This window comes from Pseudorca crassidens, chromosome 12 (assembly GCF_039906515.1).
Source record: "Pseudorca crassidens isolate mPseCra1 chromosome 12, mPseCra1.hap1, whole genome shotgun sequence".
NCBI lineage: Eukaryota > Metazoa > Chordata > Mammalia > Artiodactyla > Delphinidae > Pseudorca > Pseudorca crassidens.
Window position 1 is genome coordinate 53,530,206 of NC_090307.1, and position 20,160 is coordinate 53,550,365.

The window sequence follows — 20,160 nt, forward strand, 5'->3', positions numbered from 1 at the left end:
GTGGGAGGAGCTCATAATAACGGATTGTCAAATCTTCTAATCCTTTTAGATGTCTGTATCTCCTGGCTTTAGTCATGTTGCCATAAATAAGCCTAGGAGGACCTACTTCATAAATGGTTTCTTGTCTGTATATTAGGTAACTGAATTTCCATATGTCTATAAATTCAGAGCATTAATGAACCACAGATAGGCTTTTAAAAATGTTGAATCCCAGTTCCTATTCTTGATCTCCTCATTTATTTTTGGAACCACTTCTCATTTAAGGCATACTTAGCTACTTAAAGGATTGAGAGATTTAAAGTCAAGTATGAATGCCTTCACTACTGAATGTTTATAGACTATTTTTTCTCTTTTGATAGTCTTGGGGGCAACACAACTTCCTGGGGGATGTAGGATTTTTTTTCACTACATAGTGCATCCTCCTAACATATCTTTGACATTAACTCCCCAAATCTTACAACTGCAGCGTACACTTCCTGGGCACCCTAAAGCTGCTAGTTTACCGGAAGGCTTAACCAAGACCCTTGCGGAATCGTTCAAGGTCACTGGGGCAGGTGCCCGCCCCGGGGCCTGAACGCGCGCTGCCAGGCCCATTTCCTTCTCCGAAATGGCACCCGCTCTCTCCCAACTCTGGGGGTTCACTCAGGCTGACTGCGACCCGGCCGAGAGAACACTATCCGCCGTCACGGGGGTGCAAGCTTGGGAACGCGCCGCAAGAAGGTTCCTGAGTGGCAGGCGGTGGGGGGCGGACCGGGGGAAGCCGGGGCGGAGCCGGCGGAGTACGGCGTGCCGGGCTACGCCTCCCGGGGCCACTGGGCCGCGCCCGTTGGCGGAAGCCCGGCTCAGTCCGGCCGGAGACGCTCTGGTCAAGGGTCCGCGGCGGCGCCGGCGCGCCCGCTTTCGCTCCGTGCCCGCTAGCTGGCCTCCGGCCGCAGCACCCGCGCGCCGCGGTCCCCGGGCCATGCAGCGCTTAGCCATGGACCTGCGGATGCTCTCCCGGGAGCTCTCGCTCTACCTGGAGCATCAAGTCCGGATCGGTTTCTTCGGTTCGGGAGTGGGCTTATCCCTGATCCTGGGCTTCAGCTTCGCTTACGCCTGCTACTACATGAGCAGCATTGCCAAGGTGAGCCGGGGGATGGCGCGGGCGCAGGGCCGCGGGCAGCTCTCTGGGAGTGACAGCAGCAGGCGAAGCCGGAGGTGCCGCTCTCTGGGGCGAGTGTCTGGGGCCGTCCGGGGCGCCCTTTCCCCGGCATCTGATGGACGCCCTCTGAGCGCGCGGGACCCTGCTGACCTCGGCGCGGCGGCACTGCCCTGTCACCATTCGCTAACCTGGTAAAGCAGCTCCGCGATGCTCTAGCACTTCTGAGGATGACTCCCGTGTGTCAACTCTCTCCATTCCCTAGAAGGGTTTAATAAACCACTGATAAGTTCGTTGTGTTTGAATTATTTGCTTCAGGCTTCCAGAAGGATATGTAATAAGATGCATCTCGCGCTAGGGACGAGTTTGCGCTTGTTTCTGGTTTACAGTTGGCAGAAACTTTGTTCTGGACACTTCACTGATACTGGCTTTCCCCACAGAAGCCCCAGTTAGTGACAGGGGGTGAAAGTTTCAGCCGCTTCCTTCAGGACCACTGTCCTGTGGTGACAGAAACGTACTACCCGACGGTCTGGTGCTGGGAGAGTCGAGGACAGACACTGCTGAGACCTTTCATCACTTCCAAGCCTCCGGTGAAGTATAGGAAGTAAGTAAAGTTCCATTTTCAGTCATTTCTTCAAAATCACAATGTTTTGCATACTCCCAGTTTTTGGTTAATACAACCTCCGGTTTAGTTAAGTATATAGAAAAGCAAGGGGGAATGAAGGTGGAAGGCACGTCTGCCACAGACACACGCAGCTGCAGGAAAATATTCAGGTGTTACCTTTCACCACTGTTGGGGGGAGGTGCTCTGATGTAAATGGTTTATTTTCTAAGATGAGAGAAGTGTTTGGGGGTTACTCTTTTTCCAATTTGTCATGCCTCTGTCCCTGAGGACCTAGATCCTTTGATGATATGCATTGAGCTGGCGGTGGGGTTGAGAAGGACGCCAATTAATGTGGATTTTCTGTGATGGACCCCAGTAAAAGGACTTCATATTGATAAGCAAATGGGTTCTTGTGGATAATGTCCTTGAGGTGTTAAAGATATGGTCCAGAATATATCAGTAACCAGGAGATTTAAATGGTGCTTATTATTAATTTTACTGAGTCATCTAGTCCCTCTAGAGTTTCTTTTGTTGCCTGGAACTTGCACTATTCGTTTGGGAAAACTCTTCAAGTTCGTAGATACTATGAGAGAAGTACTTTGAAGTGTTTAAGAAGCAAATTTTGTAATATGCTCTGTGAGGAGACTGCATTATTGAGTCAAACGGCTAGAGCGGTGATCAGATCAGCAGTTTACTTATTCAAGATTCTCTGTTGAATTATTTGGGTGACCTCAGTCAAATAGGGGTTAAATGCTGGGTATTTCAGAGCAATGAGGAAATGATTAAGATAAATATTTGAAGTAGTTTGAAGCCCATTTTTACGTACTATCTTTTACTGATCTTGCTGGAAATACTTTATTATACTAATTTCATGACATTCATGTGATGAAAGAAAGTGACGTGTGTGTTAGTGGAGGCTGGAAAGACGTTATTTTGAGAGGACCAAGTAATGGCATATATATATACAGAGAGAGAAAGAGAGAGAGAATTAGGAACTAATATTAAGACATGACTTGAAACACTAAAAGAGTATGTATGTCTTTTGTGTTATTTGTTTCAGTGAACTTATTAAAACTGCAGATGGAGGACAGATTTCACTGGACTGGTTTGATGATGATAACAGTAAGTGTTATATAGATGCCAGCACCAGACCTACTATCTTATTGCTGCCTGGCCTCACTGGAACAAGCAAGGAATCGTATATCCTTCATATGATTCACCTTAGTGAAGAATTGGGATACAGGTACCAGTGAAAGATTTCTTCTGTTTTTCACTTAATTCATTCTAAATGAAGCTTAAATATGTCTGCATGTTTGTTTCCGAAATACTTGTTATTTCCTGCATGGATTATGCAATCCCCTAAATTATTATTTTTCCCTGCTTCCTCCTTCCCCTCTTTTTTCAGGAAAATGCATAACTGAATCATTGCACAGGAAATAGTACTTAGGCACTCAGCAGATTTCGGTTGAATGAATGCATGAAATTAGAATCACTTAGGAATTGACATAGGACCCAGGGCTAAGAAGCAGTAGGCCACAGTGAAGGGATTGCTAGGAGAATAGCAATTACAAACCCCTGAGAGACTGCCCAACGTCCCTCATGTCATACTCCACATTTGGGCTCTGGATGCACTAATCTTGCCTCATCGGCTCAGATCCCAAGTGTAAAAAATATTCAGAATCAGCTTGTAGGTTATCCTTATCTTTCCAAAGGTGATCTGTGCCTTTTCTGTCCACCTGAGTTTGCAGGTGCACATGGCTAGGGTCCAGTTAATGATGGCACAGCATTTTTCAGTAATCATTATTCAACTCAGTCACCAGATACTATTTAATTTTTGCAAGCAACTTAGCAACTTTGAGTTTCTGGTTCAGTTCTAAAATTTGAAAGCAGATTCATTGTGAAAGGTACTGCTTTTCTGAGCCTCAGTCTTTTTTAGCCAATGGTAATTATTGTAGTGGAACACTCTGAGTTGTGTTTAAAGCCAAGTTGTATCTTTTCTTAAACTCAAAACACTTGTTTTGTGAAAAACTGATGTTGACTTTGTATTAATAAAAACATTTTGATATAAAGAAGAAAATGCCATAATAGCTAATTCAATTTTAACAAGTTAACTCTGATCTTTTACAGATAAAGTCTATTTTGTTCATGAGGTGACAGTCTCTTGAAAGCCTTGATATGGTGTTCCAGAATTATGGTTCCTATTAAATCTGCACTATAAGCAATAGCAGGAATTTATCATTGGATATCATTGGATACAATGTTTAAACACCATTCAGTTAGATATGAGGCTTGATTCCAATTTTTTGCTAAAACTTAGTCATGCTCAGAAAATACAGATTATAAAGCCTTTTGTACATATTTAAATTGCTGATTCTATACTTTGCCTGAACTGTCTCCCAAGACTTAGAAAGTGCTTTTAAAAACAATGTAGTTGACGGGGGAGGGGAGGAGGGAGAGGGATGGACTGGGAGTTTGGGGTTAGTAGATGCAAACTATTACATTTAGAATGGATAAACAACAAGGTCCTACTGTAGAGCACAGGGAACTATATCCAATCTCCCGGGATAAACCATAATGGAAAAGAATATTTAAAAAAAAGAATGTATATATGTGTATAACTGAGTCACTTGCCTGTACAGCAGAAATTAGCACAACATTGTAAATCAATTATACTTCAATAAATAACAAAAACAAACAAACAAAACACAATGTAGTTGAAACTCAAGGACTGAATCTCATAAGCTCTAGAGTTACCGGTATGCATGGCTTTTTTCCGTTACTTGTAAAAGTTGCCAAATTTTATTACCATGGCTACTGTTACACTGTGCTTCAAAGCTGTAGGAAGGTTCTAGCTTCCCTAAGGGTTAAAATCTCTTCTACTGATTCAGAAATTTTATTGAGAATGTATGATAGAAGGAAGGCTCTACGCTGGGTACTGTGAGGAGATACAAAGAGTTGTGGGAAATTGTCCTTACCATAAGGAGCCTATGAGAGGGTAAGGCTGGACCAGATCACTGTCAGCTGCTTGAAGACCCAGCTTATTTGGGTTTAGGGAACTCTAACGCTGAATCACACTGGGCTTGAAGGTAGCAGAATGCATGAGTAAGCAATGACCAGTAAACTTTTCAGTGGCCTTCGGACCTATCCTCATTTGTTTTTAACTGCAAGGAATCTCTGAATCTAGGTCAGAGAGGGTTAGCTTTTGTTGTATAACAAACTCTCCCCAAACTTAGTGGCTAAAAACATTTCTGCTCACAATCTGTGGGCCAGCAATTTGGGCTGAGCTCAGCCGGGTGGTTCTTCTGGTCTTGGCCGAGATCACTCATGCATTTGTGGTCAGCAGCCTGGACAACTCTGGGTTTGGGAGCCATCATCAGGGATGACTCTTCTCAGCTCCATGTGGTCTCTCATCCACCATCAGGCTCACCCCAAGTTCACTGGGCAGCACAGTGTTCCAAGAGTACAAAAGTGACAGCTGCAAGGCTTCTTCAGGCCCAAGCTGAGAACTCTCACAGTGTTGCTTCTGCCATGTTGTAGTCAGGTCATGTGGGCACCCTTGAGTCAGGTGGTAGGAATTTAGCCTCCACCTCTTGAGAGGAAGGGCTATTAAATGTGTTTACAATCCACCACAGACAGCTAGGTAGTTTCAAAGACCACTGATGAAAAAAATGGATCTGGAACTTTGGCACAAGGCTGTGTGGAGTCCTTAGATTGCAAAACAGATCTAAGTCACTGATAGCCTTGCATGGGATCCAGTAGGTAACAGAGCTTGGGGAAGGCTGTGTAATATGGGGGAATGTGCATGGGCTTTAGAGCCAGGTCTGGGTTCAAATGTTGGAACTTCCACTTACTGAGTAACCCTGGGCAACTAATTTTTAACTTCCCCAGTGTAGCTTCTCACTTACTACAGAGTTTAAATGAATTAGAATGTGTAAAGTGTTTGGTTTCATGCCTTGAGCAAAATGGGTCTTTAGAAGTGTTTTGTCTTCCTTCCTAGACCTTCTGTTCCCTGAGCAAAGTAGAACATTTTTTTATAGTTTAAAGAGCAAGTATGAGCAAACCTACCTCTTGGGAAACATCTAGTTTCCTTGCAGGGATGCTTTGGTATTATGTTAATGTCTCTTATACAGTAGAGCTGCAAAGGCAGCACGAGCACCCCAATATCATGAGGGTGCACTTGCCTCAGGCCCCAGTTACTATCTTATGTACAGTTTGAGTATGTAGGGAGGGTCATGGATTCTGTCTGTTCACCAGGGAACCATTGATGCTTTACTTGTGAGATATGATTTAGACTTTAGAGAAAACCTAACTCCTGGCATATGGACAAATGAAACATAAGGGTTTACTGTTGTTACTGTTAAGTAAATTTTTTTCCTGTACCTGAAAACTAACAAAGACACAACACAAAACTTTTCTGTTAAGGTCCACTAATTCAAAATTAATAATGAAAGGAAACTAAGCTAAGGTTTGTTTAAGGTAATTGTGAGTAAAGGTTAAGAAGTCAAAAGTAAATGGAGCTGAGTGGGCAATACTTGGGCTGCCTTCATTGGCAGAGTCCATTATGTACTTCCCTGAATAAACTTGCCCCTGAGAGGAGAAGAGAATTTGCTGAGCCACGCGACCCACTCATTCTTCAAAATTGTATCAATCAGGTAAGTCCTTCATCTCCTGGAGGACAAGTGAAGTAAGAAAGGCCGGGAGGCCAGGAGTGCATTTAGAGAGAAGCCCTCATAGAAACCAGAGGACTGGACAAAAAGTCATTCCCTCTAATAAGTTACACCCATATGATTGATAAAGTAGTTAGAAATCTCATCCATTTCTTCAAGATTTCTTTTTAAAAAATTCTATTCGGTAATATAGCCGAATAGATATTATTTTGTATACCAGGATAATATCCTATTTTCTTAAATCTTTTACCCATTCTCTGAATTAAGTTACAGCATTTCAACTAAAGTCAGGGAGAAAAACAGTAACTCTGAAAGCATCTTAATCATCTTTTACTCTGACCTCTTTTGCTGAGAGCCTTCATCTACTATTTTATTCCACCCCCAGCTAATATTAAAAAAGAGTGACCCATCCAGAATTATGTACTAATAAACTCATTGAAATCTAGGTCAGTCATTAAGTATTTTGGTATAGTAAAGTACAGTATCAGAACCTATATTCCCAAAGAGCATTTGCACAGTCTAGTGGAAGTGACAAAGAGTATTCAGTAGTAGGGAAGAAATGCATTAGAGAGGACCAGGATTGGCAACAAGTGACAGAAAACTCAAAATAACAGTGACTTAAACAAAATACAAGTTTATTTCTCTCTCACGTGAAAATCCAAGAAGGTAGATCGGGACTCTATAGTGTCAGAAAACTAAGTTTCTTTTATCATGTTGCTTCATAACCTATGGCTGCTTCAGCTCCAGCTATCACATCTGCATTCCAACACCCAAGAAAGAGAAAAAAGGGAGACTAGAGAATGCAGCATCTCCCTCTAAGGATGCTTTCCAGCAAGTATGCGTACCAGTTTTGCTTTTGTCACCTGGGCCTGCTCTTCCTTAGCTGGAAGGGAGGTTTGGAAGTAAATCTTTATTTTGGGCAGCCATGTACCCAATTGAAATTGGGGGATTCTGTTACTGAGGAAAAAAGGGGAGGGTGGATATTGGGAGATAACTGAAAGTCTCTAGCGCTGACTGGTCAGAGTGTTGCAAGTGCCAGGATTCTGGACTATCAGAAGCAAGCGAGACATTTTACAGAGAGAAGAAATAGGTCAGCAGGGTCAGATGCAACCGAAAGGGCAAGGAGAATGAGGGTGGATAAAGCACAATTTGAGAAGATTCATTAGAGCAGGAGGAAGGAAGCCCAACTGCTGCGGCAAAGATGCCCTCAGGAGACCTCAGGAGACAAGAGCAGGAGTGGGTCACACATTTTTTGTTTGTTTGTTTGTTTGGGGTTTTTTTTTTTTTTTTTGGCTGCATGGCTTGCGGGATCTTAGTTCCCTGACCAGGGTTGGAACCCGGACCTCCTAAAGTGGAAACGCAGAGAGAGTCCTTACCACTGGACCTCCAGGGAATTCCTAGGTCACACATTTGTTAAGTTTTGACAGAGAAAGGAGAGAAACAGCAGAAGAGGGCAAAGGGGTCAACTGAGGAATTTGTCAAGATTGTAGGCTTATGTTTCAAGAAATTTCCTTCTTGCCACATTTACAAAAAATACTTAGAAAGCACTGATTTTCTTCTGTGGTTTGATAGGATCAAGATCTCCTGTCCTTCACTGCAGAGCCCACTATTGGTAGCAAGGATGCCATTGTCCATAATTTATCTTTCTGAGAGATTTGAAGTGGGAGATGATTTTAAAGAGGTTAAAATTTGACTACTTTTAAATGTTCCATCCCTTTCCAGTTTGGAATTTGGGCCTACACATTTTTTATTTAGAGGAAGTAGCACCAGTGGAGACTAAGCTTTAGGTGACGTTTAGCATTTCCTGAAGCATTAGGAGTACATTGGAGGGTCATCCAAAGACTCTTCCTGAGGAAGGAAGGAAGGGGAGATTGAACTAAGGAAAATCAGGCAGTGAAACAAAAAAGACAAGTTTTGACTACTCTCCAATCTAAAAGCAGTGTCTTAGATAAGATGTCATTTTAAATTAACACCAGAATGTTTTTATCTCAAAGTATTTTTATCATTTGTTGTTAAAATAATTTGATTTTTAAAGTTTTGAGAATGAGTCAGTTAACTGATTATTCATGAGACTGGGTAGATGAAATAATGCTAAATGTTAGAAAGCACTGAATGAAGAACTTAGCTTATTTCATGGCATTTCTGGAAAAAGTTATGGTGGATACCGACAAGTGATCCTATTCTCTAGGGAATAGAGCTGCTGGATGTTCCCCTATAAAATGATACCTTAATTAACAAACTTTCAGGGACAAAGCTCTTTTTATCAGAGCTGGCATGCACTCAAAGGGCACCCTATGTTCAGAGCACCCATTCTCTTTGGAAAAAGAGACTTTAATGTCACTAGTTTAGACAGCACAGGGCAGCGTAGTGAGCTAGTTAAGTGGATCACTGAGTCAGATCTGCCTGATTCAGATCCCAACTCTGTTACATACTACCTGTGTATCCAGGGATGAATTATTTAGTCACTCTGTGCCTCAATTTTCTCATCTGTACAGATAACTATACTTCATAGGGTTATAAGGATTGCATGTAATGTATATGAAGAACCTTAGCCCATGATGAACATTTTTTAAGGTATTAAGCTATGAAAGTTAAAGGAGTGAGTCAGGCCATTGTCTGGCTTAGAAAAGAGCCTTGCTCTTTTAGTCTGGTCAGATGGAAGTGAGGTACTTACTGTCTCAGCCCTACTACCAGGTGAGAAACCATCCCAGGAGGGCCCAGAGATAGCAGGGTGCTTGGCCAGGCAGCGGGTGGAACAGGGAGAAGGAGGGTAATGCCTTGCTAATTTGGAGCGGCCGCTGGAATCTGCATCCTGGAACGCATACATGTCTCTGACTCGGTTTTGGGAAATAAAGTTGCCAGCAGTGATCTGTGACACTGGAATAATTCCTATTAGTTCATATAATTAGTGTAGAACACTTTTGTTCTTAAATAGGGTTTTCTGTAGGTTACTTCAGCTGGGTCTTAAGTTAACAGAAGGTACAGAAATACCAAAGAGACCTAGCTAGAATTCAAATAAGTAAGATAAAATGTGAGAACGTCAGAAAGCAACTGAGTAAATGTTAGGGAAAATGAGAGAGCTAATGGGAAAGAAAAAATTCCAGTAAAATGTTTTAAGAGATTGCTGAAAGAGAACTCTTGATGTTAATTGTCTAATAAGGTTTTTAGCTTCCTCACATCAAATATAACGGACTCTTTTTCCCCTTGTGGCCACTAGTTTTGAAATATTATGCCTAATAAATTGCATTTAATTAAATATTAACTTGTTGGTCTTTTTTTGTTTTAAATTCATAGGGCCACTTAGAGCTTATGATCAGCAAAAAATAATTAGAATTGCCATTTTTGTTTACTATAATTAAATTTAGCTTAGTTGAGTGCCTGCTGCATGATAGGCCCCATGCTAGGTGCTATACATAGGCTATCTTATTTAATATGTACTCAATTCCAAGATATGTATTATTATCCCCATTTTACCAACCAAAAACAGAGCTACAGTGTTAGTAATTTCACCAAAATTAGACAGTGTGTGACAGGGTTAAGGTTCACCTGTACAGCCTTGCTGCAGAAAAATGTATGATTTCTGTTAAGCTATTTGAAAACTTGGTCATTTTTGAAAACTCTCCTTTACTACTTTTTTACACCCTTAGTTGTCTCAGGCTCCTAACTTGGGAACAACTATCTCCTCAAATCCCATAATTGTTGCCTATCAGGATAATGTAGACCTGTAATATCATAGGACTCAGTTTTATGAGGAAAATTCAAGACAGGACAGGCAAATAAGGCATGTTTCCTACACAGGGAATAGATTTTATAGGGAAAGAGTTGAAACAAGAGAATGAGAGAATGAGGTTCTTGAATTATGAATGTAACTTTCAGTGTTCTCCATTACCGTGTGATAATCAGGAGTTGGGTATTAAAACAGTCAGTAATATATTCTTGTTAACTATGTGTTTGATTTCTGATGCTTCATATTCTAGAAGGTACATGAATTATGTTTATCTGTCATAATGCCTTTATGACCTTAGTGAGGTTGGAAATGTTCAGGTATTATCATTTTTTAAAAAGAATGTGTATTATGCTGTTGGATGTAGTGTTATATAAATGTAAATTAGGTTAAGACAGTTGATAGTGTTATTGATACACTTTATACCTTTATTAATTTTTTTGTCTCATTGATGGAAAGTTGTTAAAATCAACTATGATTGTGGATTTTCTATGATTCCATTTAATTCTGTCCATTTTTGCTTCGTGTATTTGGAAACTCTGTTATTACTCACATATACATTGATGATTGTTAATCTTCCTGTGAATGAACTCTTATGTCATTATGAAATGTCCTTCTTTATCTCTGGTTGTGATATCAATCTGATGTTACTGTAGCCACTCCAGCCTTCTTACGCTTACCGTTTATGTGATAAATCTTTTTTTTTATATGTTATCTTTCAAAATATCTGTGTTTATATTTAAAATGTATTGCTTGTAGACAGCATATAGTTGGGTCCTGAAGGTTTTATCCAGTCTGACAATTTCTGCCTTTTAATTAGAGTTTTTAGTTCAATCACATTCAATGTCATTATTGATATGGTAGATATAAAGTTTATCATTTTAGTATTTGTTTTCTGATTTTTGATTCCCTCATTCCCCTTTCACTTTGCTCTCTCTTTTTGAGTCGATGAGTTGTGTCTTTTTATCAAATTCGCAAAAATTTTGGCCGTTATTTCTTCACATATTTTTTCTGCCCTATTCTCTCCTCTCTTTCTGGGACCAAAATTACATGTATGTTAGATTGATAATATACCCAAAATCAATGAAGTTCTACTCATTTTCTTCAATCTTTTTTTCTCTCTCATCTTGAGATTGGAACGGCAATTTGCAAATCCAGTGAACTTTTTATTTTAGATATTGTATTTTTTTAATCTAGATTTTCCATTTTTGATAGGTTTTATTCCTCTGCTATTTCCTTTTATTAAAAAAATTCATTACAAGCTTATTTTCTTCTGTGTCCTTGAGTATAGTTATAATAGCTGCTTTAAATCCTCACCTATTAATTCTAACACCTGGACTGTCTCAGGATCAGTTACATTGATTATCTTATCTCTTGAGTATGGGTCATGTTTTTTCTGTTTCTTCATGGTCTAGTAATTTTAGATTTTGTTCTGGACAGTTTGAATCATCCATTGTAGAGACTCTGAATTCTGTTATATATTTTTAAAAGAGTTTCTATATATTTTCTAATGACTGGTTTTTGTTTATCAGGCAGACAATTTGGGTAAACTCAAATTCAAACTCTGTCCCCTCTGTAGTAGACAGCAGCTGAAATCTCTGTTCAGTTTTTCATCCTTAATTGGACTGCTTAGAGGCTACATCACAGAAGGCTTGGCCAGACTTTGTGCCCATTTTTTAAATCCAGAATTTAGGACTCTGCCTCTATATCTCTCTCTTTTCTGAGATTTCCCCCTTTCTCTAACTTTTATAGTTGCATCAAACTCTGTTTTCTGGTTTTCAAGCCCATGAGATTGAACATTTCTACTTGACCTTTATCCATTACTGAGTAATACCAGCTGGTGCCTCCCCTCAGACAAAAAGCTGTGAAAAGAAACTCACCCAATGCCATTTTTTTCTTCCAAGTGTCAACTCCCATTTAGTTTCTGCCTGCTTTGGTTGTTCTCCATTGCCTTTATAATTTAGCAAGCACTTCTTTTTTATTCTGTAGAAGGGTTGGCCCAGTAGGAGCTACCATGACATTTCTGGAAGCAGAACTTCCTTGTCATCTTTTCTTAACCTGTCATTCTGAACCCTATGCCTATTTTGATGCTAACCTATTTTTCCATCTTTATTTTCTATCGTTATCCTACTATGTAGTCATGTTTCAGCTAAAGTGATTATTTTCTCATCCCTCAGAAACTTTTATACATTCCTACCTTATATCTTTGCTCACATTGCTCCCTTCAGCCCATATTATATCTCACATTTTCCTTCTGCTGAAATCTTTACCATTTTCTGAGTCTCAGCATAAGATCTATCTGCCTTTTTCATGAATCCTTTCCTAATGAATTTTGCCAATCCTAACCTCATAAGGCTTTATTATCTATACCACTCGTTGGACATTGAATCACATACTGCCTTGTGATATCACTTTTGTTGTGGTCACTCAACTGAAAGTATAATGCATTTATTTTCAACCTAATTAGATTACACTCTTCTTGAGGCCAGGAACCTTATATTTTTATTTTCTTTTTCTCCTACAAGCACTAACTCAATCTTTAATTCAGTAACTAATCTGTTTAAGAAATTTTTGAATGAATGAGTCATTCCAATATTAATATTCATGTAAAAGGCCTAGAAGACAATCTGGCACGTAGTAAACACTAATAAGTATTATCTGTTGTTATTATCTAAAATCAGCATAGTGATCTCTGAATATTCATCTCACTCCATCCTTTGCTGATTATTATTTCTATTCATAGACTCAAAGACTTGTAGAATCTTAGAACTGGAAAATTTTTAAAGTTGTATGATAAAATCCCTTTATTCTGGTAGATCACTGGGCTTGAGCAGACTCAAGGTTATCTGTCCCATTTCACTGTAACAGTGGTTCTCAACCAAGTGGTTCTCAACAGCCCTACTACAAAGAAGTATTTGATCCAAAATGTCCGTAGTGCCCAAGGTTGAGAAATCCTGTGCTGTGGGTAGCTCTCTGCCTCTTATTTAACCTTCATTAAGTGAAAATCATCTGCTTTCCTAATTAACGTGTTCTGTTGTCATAAAAATTTCTCAATATCAGATTTTTATTTAGTATTTCTTCTCTTTATTTATATTTTCCCTGTTTTGAGAGGAAAATTTAAATAGTTAAAACATGTAGGAAAAATAAATTTTGCAGAACAATTTCCCTCCTAGACATACCCTTTAAAATTGTTTGGGAGAAACTGTAAAACTTATTTGGAGAGAGCTGTTATAAAGTTAAGAGGGGCTCATCAAATGTCTTAGGAATAGTAGGTGTTTCACAGCCTGCTCTTTTCGTTTTACTGAAGTATCAAGTGTCCCCTGATGATGGTCAGGGCAGAAAAGGGGTTAAACGAAAGCAGCTAATTGCTTATCGCCAACTGGAGTGGGAGAAAGGGACCAAAGGGCAGCCGTCATTCTGCCTCCCTCCATAGCTGCTCTCTGCTTCATCCTCCCTTATTTCTCTGCCTCATTCCCAAGGCTAGAGGTATATACAGTGATGACAGTTACTGATTGAACATTGTCAGAAACAAACACCTATGGAGACTTCAGTACAGTTTCTCCTCTAGCAAGAGATAGCAGAGCTGTGATCCACTTTTGCCTAAAGGAAAGTTACAAACACCCCAGTCTGTAATTTGGAAGAAAATCCCAGATGTATGGGCTGCTTTTTCCTGAGTTTGCAGATCATCGTCTTCTTTCCCCTCACTAATTCTGCTCCCTTCTCTCAGGGGCAGTCACATGATGGTATCTTGCCCCAGAAGCCATTTTTATCCTTATGTAGTGTTTGCACTTTGAAAGTGGTTCTTTTCTGAATGACGGGAAGCTTCGAGGTTCAAGGTCACAACTAACTTTAGCCCTGATTCCTGTTACTTAGGAGCTTATGCAAGTAAATACAAGTGGCTGTGTCTTGCCATTCTTTTTAGCAAGAAAAGATTAAAGACTAACTGACCCTACCTAACTTTTCTGCATGTTTTTATAGTATATTTAAAATCTTTCTCTGACTAGTTAATAAAATGTAATATTTCTAGCCTTTTCTCAAATCAGATTTCTGAGATATTAGAACATTTTTCTTCTTTTTTTAATAGATTTAATTAATTAATTAATTTTTTTTTTTTGGCTGCGTTGGGTCTTTGTTGCTGTGCGCGGGCTTTCTCTAGTTGCGGCGAGCGGGGGCTACTCTTCTTTGTCGTGCGAGGGCTTTTCATTGCGGTGGCTTCTCTTGTTGTGGAGCACAGGCTCTAGGTGCGCGGGGTTCAGTAGTTGTGGCATGTGGGCTTCAGTAGTTGTGGCTTGCGGGCTTAGTTGCTCCACGGCATATGGGATCCTCCCGGACCAGGGCTCGAACCTGTGTCCTCTACATTGGCAGGTGGATTCTTAACCACTGCGCCACCGTGGAAGCCCTGTCACATATATTCTTAATTACAGGCTTTTTGTATTTATTTCTTCTGTGTTAAATACATCATGAAAATAAGGATAATAAATGCTTTAAATACAAAAAGGGGAGGGGTTAAATTAGAACCTTAAATGATCTTGATTGATTAGCTAAGCAGATAGACAAAACAAAGTGAACTTTAATTGACATGAATATAGATTCACTAAATCAAAGAGAACCCATGCAGACACAAGTCAGGATTTTGTTTGAGGATGGCAAAAATACATATCTGGGATTATGGTTGATGGAAAGTTTTGTCAGTGCAGAATGACTGTGTAAAGGTTAGCATTGTGCTGCAACTACCATTGCTACTAATTAGTTAACTGTCGTTGTGTACTTACTGTGAGCCAGCACTGCTCTAAAGCCCTTTACATATGACCATTGACCTAGGAGAGGCAAACAGCATTATAGGACACACAGCTAGTCTTTCCTCCCCTAGGTCAGCTGAACACCAAGCAGTAGCATAGTGGGGGCCCAACCTTCCAACCCAGATGCCATGCTCCTTGCAGCTCTACCTGTAGTGATGTTCTCACCGCAGGTAAAATTCCAGTGTCTGTGTTTGCCGAGCCTTGAGGGAACAAGAGCTGTTTCTCAGGATAGGAATAGATGCTTATTAATGTTGCAAATAGAATAGGTAGAGGACATATTTTTTTTAATTTGAGGCAAAAACATTTAAGTTTGACTTGTATTCAGAATTATTTTAATAATACTTATTGGAGGCCTACACATATACATAGGAAGTAGTTGTAAAAATTCTGCTTTTGGTAGGAAAATTTAACATCACTTTGATACACAGTTTTCTGGTTTGAACCTACATGCTGAATTTAGAGAACTAGAAATGTATTTTAGTGCATTTAATGAAATTATCAAGCATCCTCATTTCTTTGGAACAGATTTTTAAGAACCTTTCATGCTCTAAAACAGTGCCAATAAGATGATTTTTATATTATATTGTAAGAATCATGTGTAAAAATAACAAAAATTACTTTCCTGGTTTTTAGATGTGTGGTTTTTAACAACAGAGGAGTGGCAGGGGAGAATCTCTTGGTAAGTAAATCTAAATTAATCACAACAGCTTAATTTTTAAAAGAATCATTTCCAGTTTTATAACAAAAACATATTCCTTTTATTTAAGATAGCTTATTATGTAAACAATACAAGTTCATTGTGGAAATATAGGGATAAGAAAAAAAGGAAACCCATAATTATATGACCAGGGGAATCCCCTTAGTCTATGTTCATCCAGATCTTATATTTAAATTTTAAAATGTAATATATTTCTATTTTTTAAATTAAGGCTTTATTTTATAACTTAACTTTTATACTTACCATATTTTAGCATCAATAAATATTTATCTACATCATTTTTAATGCAAAACATATTTTCTTTAAAAATTAACTGGTACAAAAAAATTAACCACTACAGTAATACATTTTTAATTAAGAAATTTACTGTCATCATGAAATGGACTGACTGCATGTTATATGCCTATTTGCCTGCCACAGTTTACATGGAGGAAATATTATTTTAAATCAGCTTTTTTCCCCTCTAACCCCTAAAGTTTTTGCTAGGATAGAAGTCCTTCCATCTCTTGGAAAATCATCACTCTATCTGATGTTAACCTGTGAGTTGGAATGAGAAATATTACACCCATTGAAATTTTCTTGAAGCTTTTCAACTGTTAGTCCCTCACCACTTTCACAGGTCAAAGGCAATTCTATCAGAATAGAAAGAAACTTTTTTTCTGGGTCATTGATAGTGAATGATACTAAGACTATAAATAATTAAGTCATAATGGAAATAAAAATTTACAATCATGTCACTGTGTCAGTACATTATGAGAATTTGGGGAAAAAAAAAAGAAAAGAGCTCTTGCACTTTCCTTTATAGTAAGTTAAGTCCTGGAGAGGATCAAGAGCAACATGATTTCAAAAGCTAAAGTTATAAAGTGTTTACGGTCTCACTCAAGCGCCTCGTGAAGGTGAAGGTTCACATTTCCTTACTTAGTGCGGCCCTTTAGGAATCTTGTAGACAGGTGGTAGGTATTCTAAAGGGAAAGATTTGAACTTGTCACTCCGGCTCTGGACTAAGCAAATTGTTTTTGTGCAGCTCTTGTCTGCTGTGTGTCCTTCTAGGTGCTTCCAGGACACAAAGATGGGGACGACATGATCTGAGGCTCTCAAGAAAATAACATGCTGCAAAGTAAAATCCATTCGGTTCCATAAAGTGAGAGATAAGGATCTGTTCATTTAGCAAAGCTGTGTTGTATGCCTAAATCAGGCACTGTACAAGGCAATAGAGTGAGGAGTGCACACATTATTACACACAACCTGAACCCTTACTTAGGAGATTTAACTTAAGTTTCAGGAGATGGTCAGATACATAAAAATATACGCAATACAGTGTGACCACAGGAAGGTTTATTAAGGCTACAGAGCATAGAGGGAAGGAGTAACTGATTGCCCCAGGGGAGGCGGCAGAATATCGCAGCGGAGGTGAATTTGAGTTGGATCTTGAAGGCTATGGTATTGAACCAGCAGAGGGGATAGAGGAGCTTTCTCAGCATGAAAAGCAAGGTATTAAAGAGCGTAGTAGCAAGTACTTATTTGTGGAGGGATAAAAATGATGATCATTTTATCTAATGTTTGTTGAGTCCGTAGAATATATCATTATGTCTTTTTTTTTCATTATGTCTTTTTGTACTCGATGTTCAGCAATAGAAACAACCCCGTGATTTAGGTAAGTGTAGCCACCATCATCCCCATTTTCTAGATGAAGAAAATGAGGGACAAATAGGTTAAGAACTTGCTCTCACTGAGAAATTCAGAGCCAGGATTCAGACCCAGGTAGGCTGACTATGTGCTTATGTTCTTGACCGTTATACTGTGCTCCCTCTCATTACTCAGGAAGTGATAGGAATTCTCCCAGAAGGGTAGGGCCAGATTTTGAAGAGTCATGTGTAGAATTCCAAGGAACCTAGTATTGAACCATTGACATTTTTTTTTAAGTTTGGTTTTATTGAGGTATAATTGACATATAAAATACCTTGGTCATGGTCATGTTTTAGAAGGAGAACCATGGCAGAAAAGTGATGGAGGGGAAGGAGGCTGGAGGCTGGGAAATCTGTTAGAAGGCAGTTATTAAAGACCTATCCAGAGTGTGAACGCAGAGGTGGGGGGGAGGAAAGGGAGAGAACAAAAATGAAGGGTATTCATGGGGCAGAAAGAATAGTATGGTGGGAAGTGAAGAGACGGGAGTCAAGGTTGGCATGTCTAGTTTTGCTGACTTGTAAAAGGCTAATACGGTGAAAGGTAATATTTGCTGAAATAGGAAATTTAGGAGAATTTACAAGCTTTTGGTGTCATCAAAATAACAAATTCAGTTTTAGATATTGAGGGTGCTTTTAGGTCATCCAGGTGGAAATTTTTCATAAACAGTTGGATGTACTAGACTGGACCTCAGAAGAGACATACAGGCTGGAGAAAGGAATGGATTATTGGTACGCAGTGGAACCAGGAGGTCAGGAGTGGGTGAGATCGCTTAGGAGCCATTGGTAGAGCAGAGGATAGACTCTTAGAACACAACAAATGGGAAGGAGGAGAGAAAAAGAGGAGGAGGAAGCTTGAAAAACTTTCTACCCTGAGCATTTAAAGTTAATTGGAAATTTACTTTGAAAGAATGCAGCAACCCAGTAACTTTTACCCATAAACTTGCATAGATTTTTAAAAAATCTCCAAGAACACTTTTGGGAGATTTTACAAAGGGATGGTAATTAGATAAAAAAAATTTTTTTAACTTTTAAAGAATTCACTGAGTTCTAAGTGAGAGGATAAGAGTAACTTGATCTCTGGCGTCTTATACAGTGCATCGGGTTGAATTCTGATGAACTGGTACCTCCAGCAAATATCTGTATCATAAAGGCTAATGCCATCTAACTTAAGAAAAAATAAGGATAGCAAATGACTAAAACATAATTATATCCTTTTAGAATAACTGTTTTTGAAAAGAAATTAAAGGGAGTAAATGAATTATAATTTACTATATACTTCTTGTAACCTAATGGATCACAAAAATGAGATGCCAATATTGATTATTAGATCTAGGTTTGATATTTAGATCCCTTGATAGTCCTTCTTCTTTCTGCCTTAGAGCTATACACAGTTACTGTTTCAGACTAGAGTAACTCTATGAGTATTTATACCTTACCTTGTTCCAGAAAGGATTTAATGTAGCTCAGACCCAGAGTAAATAAGACCTTAGGGTAGGCATAAAAAAGGACAAAAGATGAATCAGCAAAGATCAAACAGGAAGGAACCGATTCTAACTGAAATTAACCCAAAAGAGCTAGTAAAGGTTAAATGGAATTTAGGGTAAGCAGTTCTCCTAGGAGTGGAAGAAATGCAAAAGTAAAAGATTTGCTGAAATATGTTGGTGATATACTTAGAATTTATAGGGATTACTATGGCTCCTGCAGAGCAGAATAAGAAAGTAGAAAATTTCCACCACCACATTGTCCTCATTTCCAATTAGTCATTGCAGGATTGAGAGAAAGCCAGAAGCCTTGTTCACTAGTAAATGAGAAGCCTGCATGTTGCCCTTTCTGGGGCTCTGAGCTGTAGAGGACAGAGTCCTAGTCTCAGTAGACTGGTCCTCAGATACTCCTGCAGGGTTCTTGGAGCCCTCGAAGTAGACGGTGCTTTTAGTTTTTTTTTAATATTAATTTATTTGGTAGCACTGGGTCTTAGTTGCAGCAGGCGGGCTCCTTAGTTGTGGCACATGGGCTCCCTAGTTGTGGCTCACTGTCTCCTTAGTTGCGGCATGCGAACTCTTAGTTGCAGCATGCATGTGGGATCTAGTTTCCTGACCAGGGATCAAACCCAGTCCCCCTGCATTGGGTGTGTGGAGTCTTAACCACTGAGCCACCAGGGAAGTCCCAATGGTTCCTTTTCTTGCTCTCTGCAGATCGGTTTTCAAGACCAGGAATCCAGGAATCCAAGTTATCCACAAACTCCCTAATATTAATGATTACTTTGTGAACTGTCATGTTTCCAGCTTAGTTTAGGAATGATAATCTACAAAGAACTCAGCCAAACCTGAGTTTGTTGAACGCTACACAAGGGTCCCTCTCCTTTTGTTTATAGGATCATGCAGACTTCTATGTCCCTAAACCCAACCAGAAAACTCTCCTAGCCACTTTGGAAAATACTCTGGCAGTTTCTCAAAAACTTAAAATTGAGTTGCCGTATGATGCAGCAATTCCACTCCTAGGTATATACCCAGCAAATGAAAATATATGTTCATACAATAACTTGTACACACTTACTTGTAGCATCATTATTCATAATAACCAAAAGATGGAAGGAATCAGGATGTCCATTAATGGACAAATGGATAAATAAAATGTAGTACAGCCATGCCATGGAACGTTTTTCAGCATTTTAAATGGAATAAAGTACTGACACATGCTACAATATGGATGAACCTTGAGAACATTATGCTAAGTGAAAGAGACCAGACAAAAGCTCACATATTGTGTAATTTTATTTGTACGAAATATTCTGAATAGGCAAATCTGTAGAGATGGGAAGAAAGATT

At 39.3% G+C, this 20,160-nt stretch overlaps 1 protein-coding gene across 2 annotated transcripts in view; it reads left to right on the forward strand.

Annotated features, from left to right (window-relative positions):
• Positions 1-815: 815 nt before the first annotated feature.
• The window catches only part of ABHD3 (abhydrolase domain containing 3, phospholipase), a 38,157-nt gene continuing 18,812 nt past the window's right edge, over positions 816-20,160 (forward strand). The window contains exons 1-4 of one of the 2 annotated variants that reach the window (XM_067699549.1): positions 816-1,123; positions 1,579-1,742; positions 2,803-2,985; positions 15,566-15,611. In XM_067699549.1, coding sequence (XP_067555650.1) covers positions 962-1,123; positions 1,579-1,742; positions 2,803-2,985; positions 15,566-15,611 — 555 coding nt within the window. In that variant the 5' untranslated portion in view covers positions 816-961. The remainder of the gene's footprint in view (positions 1,124-1,578; positions 1,743-2,802; positions 2,986-15,565; positions 15,612-20,160) is intronic. The other variant, XM_067699548.1, reaches the window with a different exon arrangement.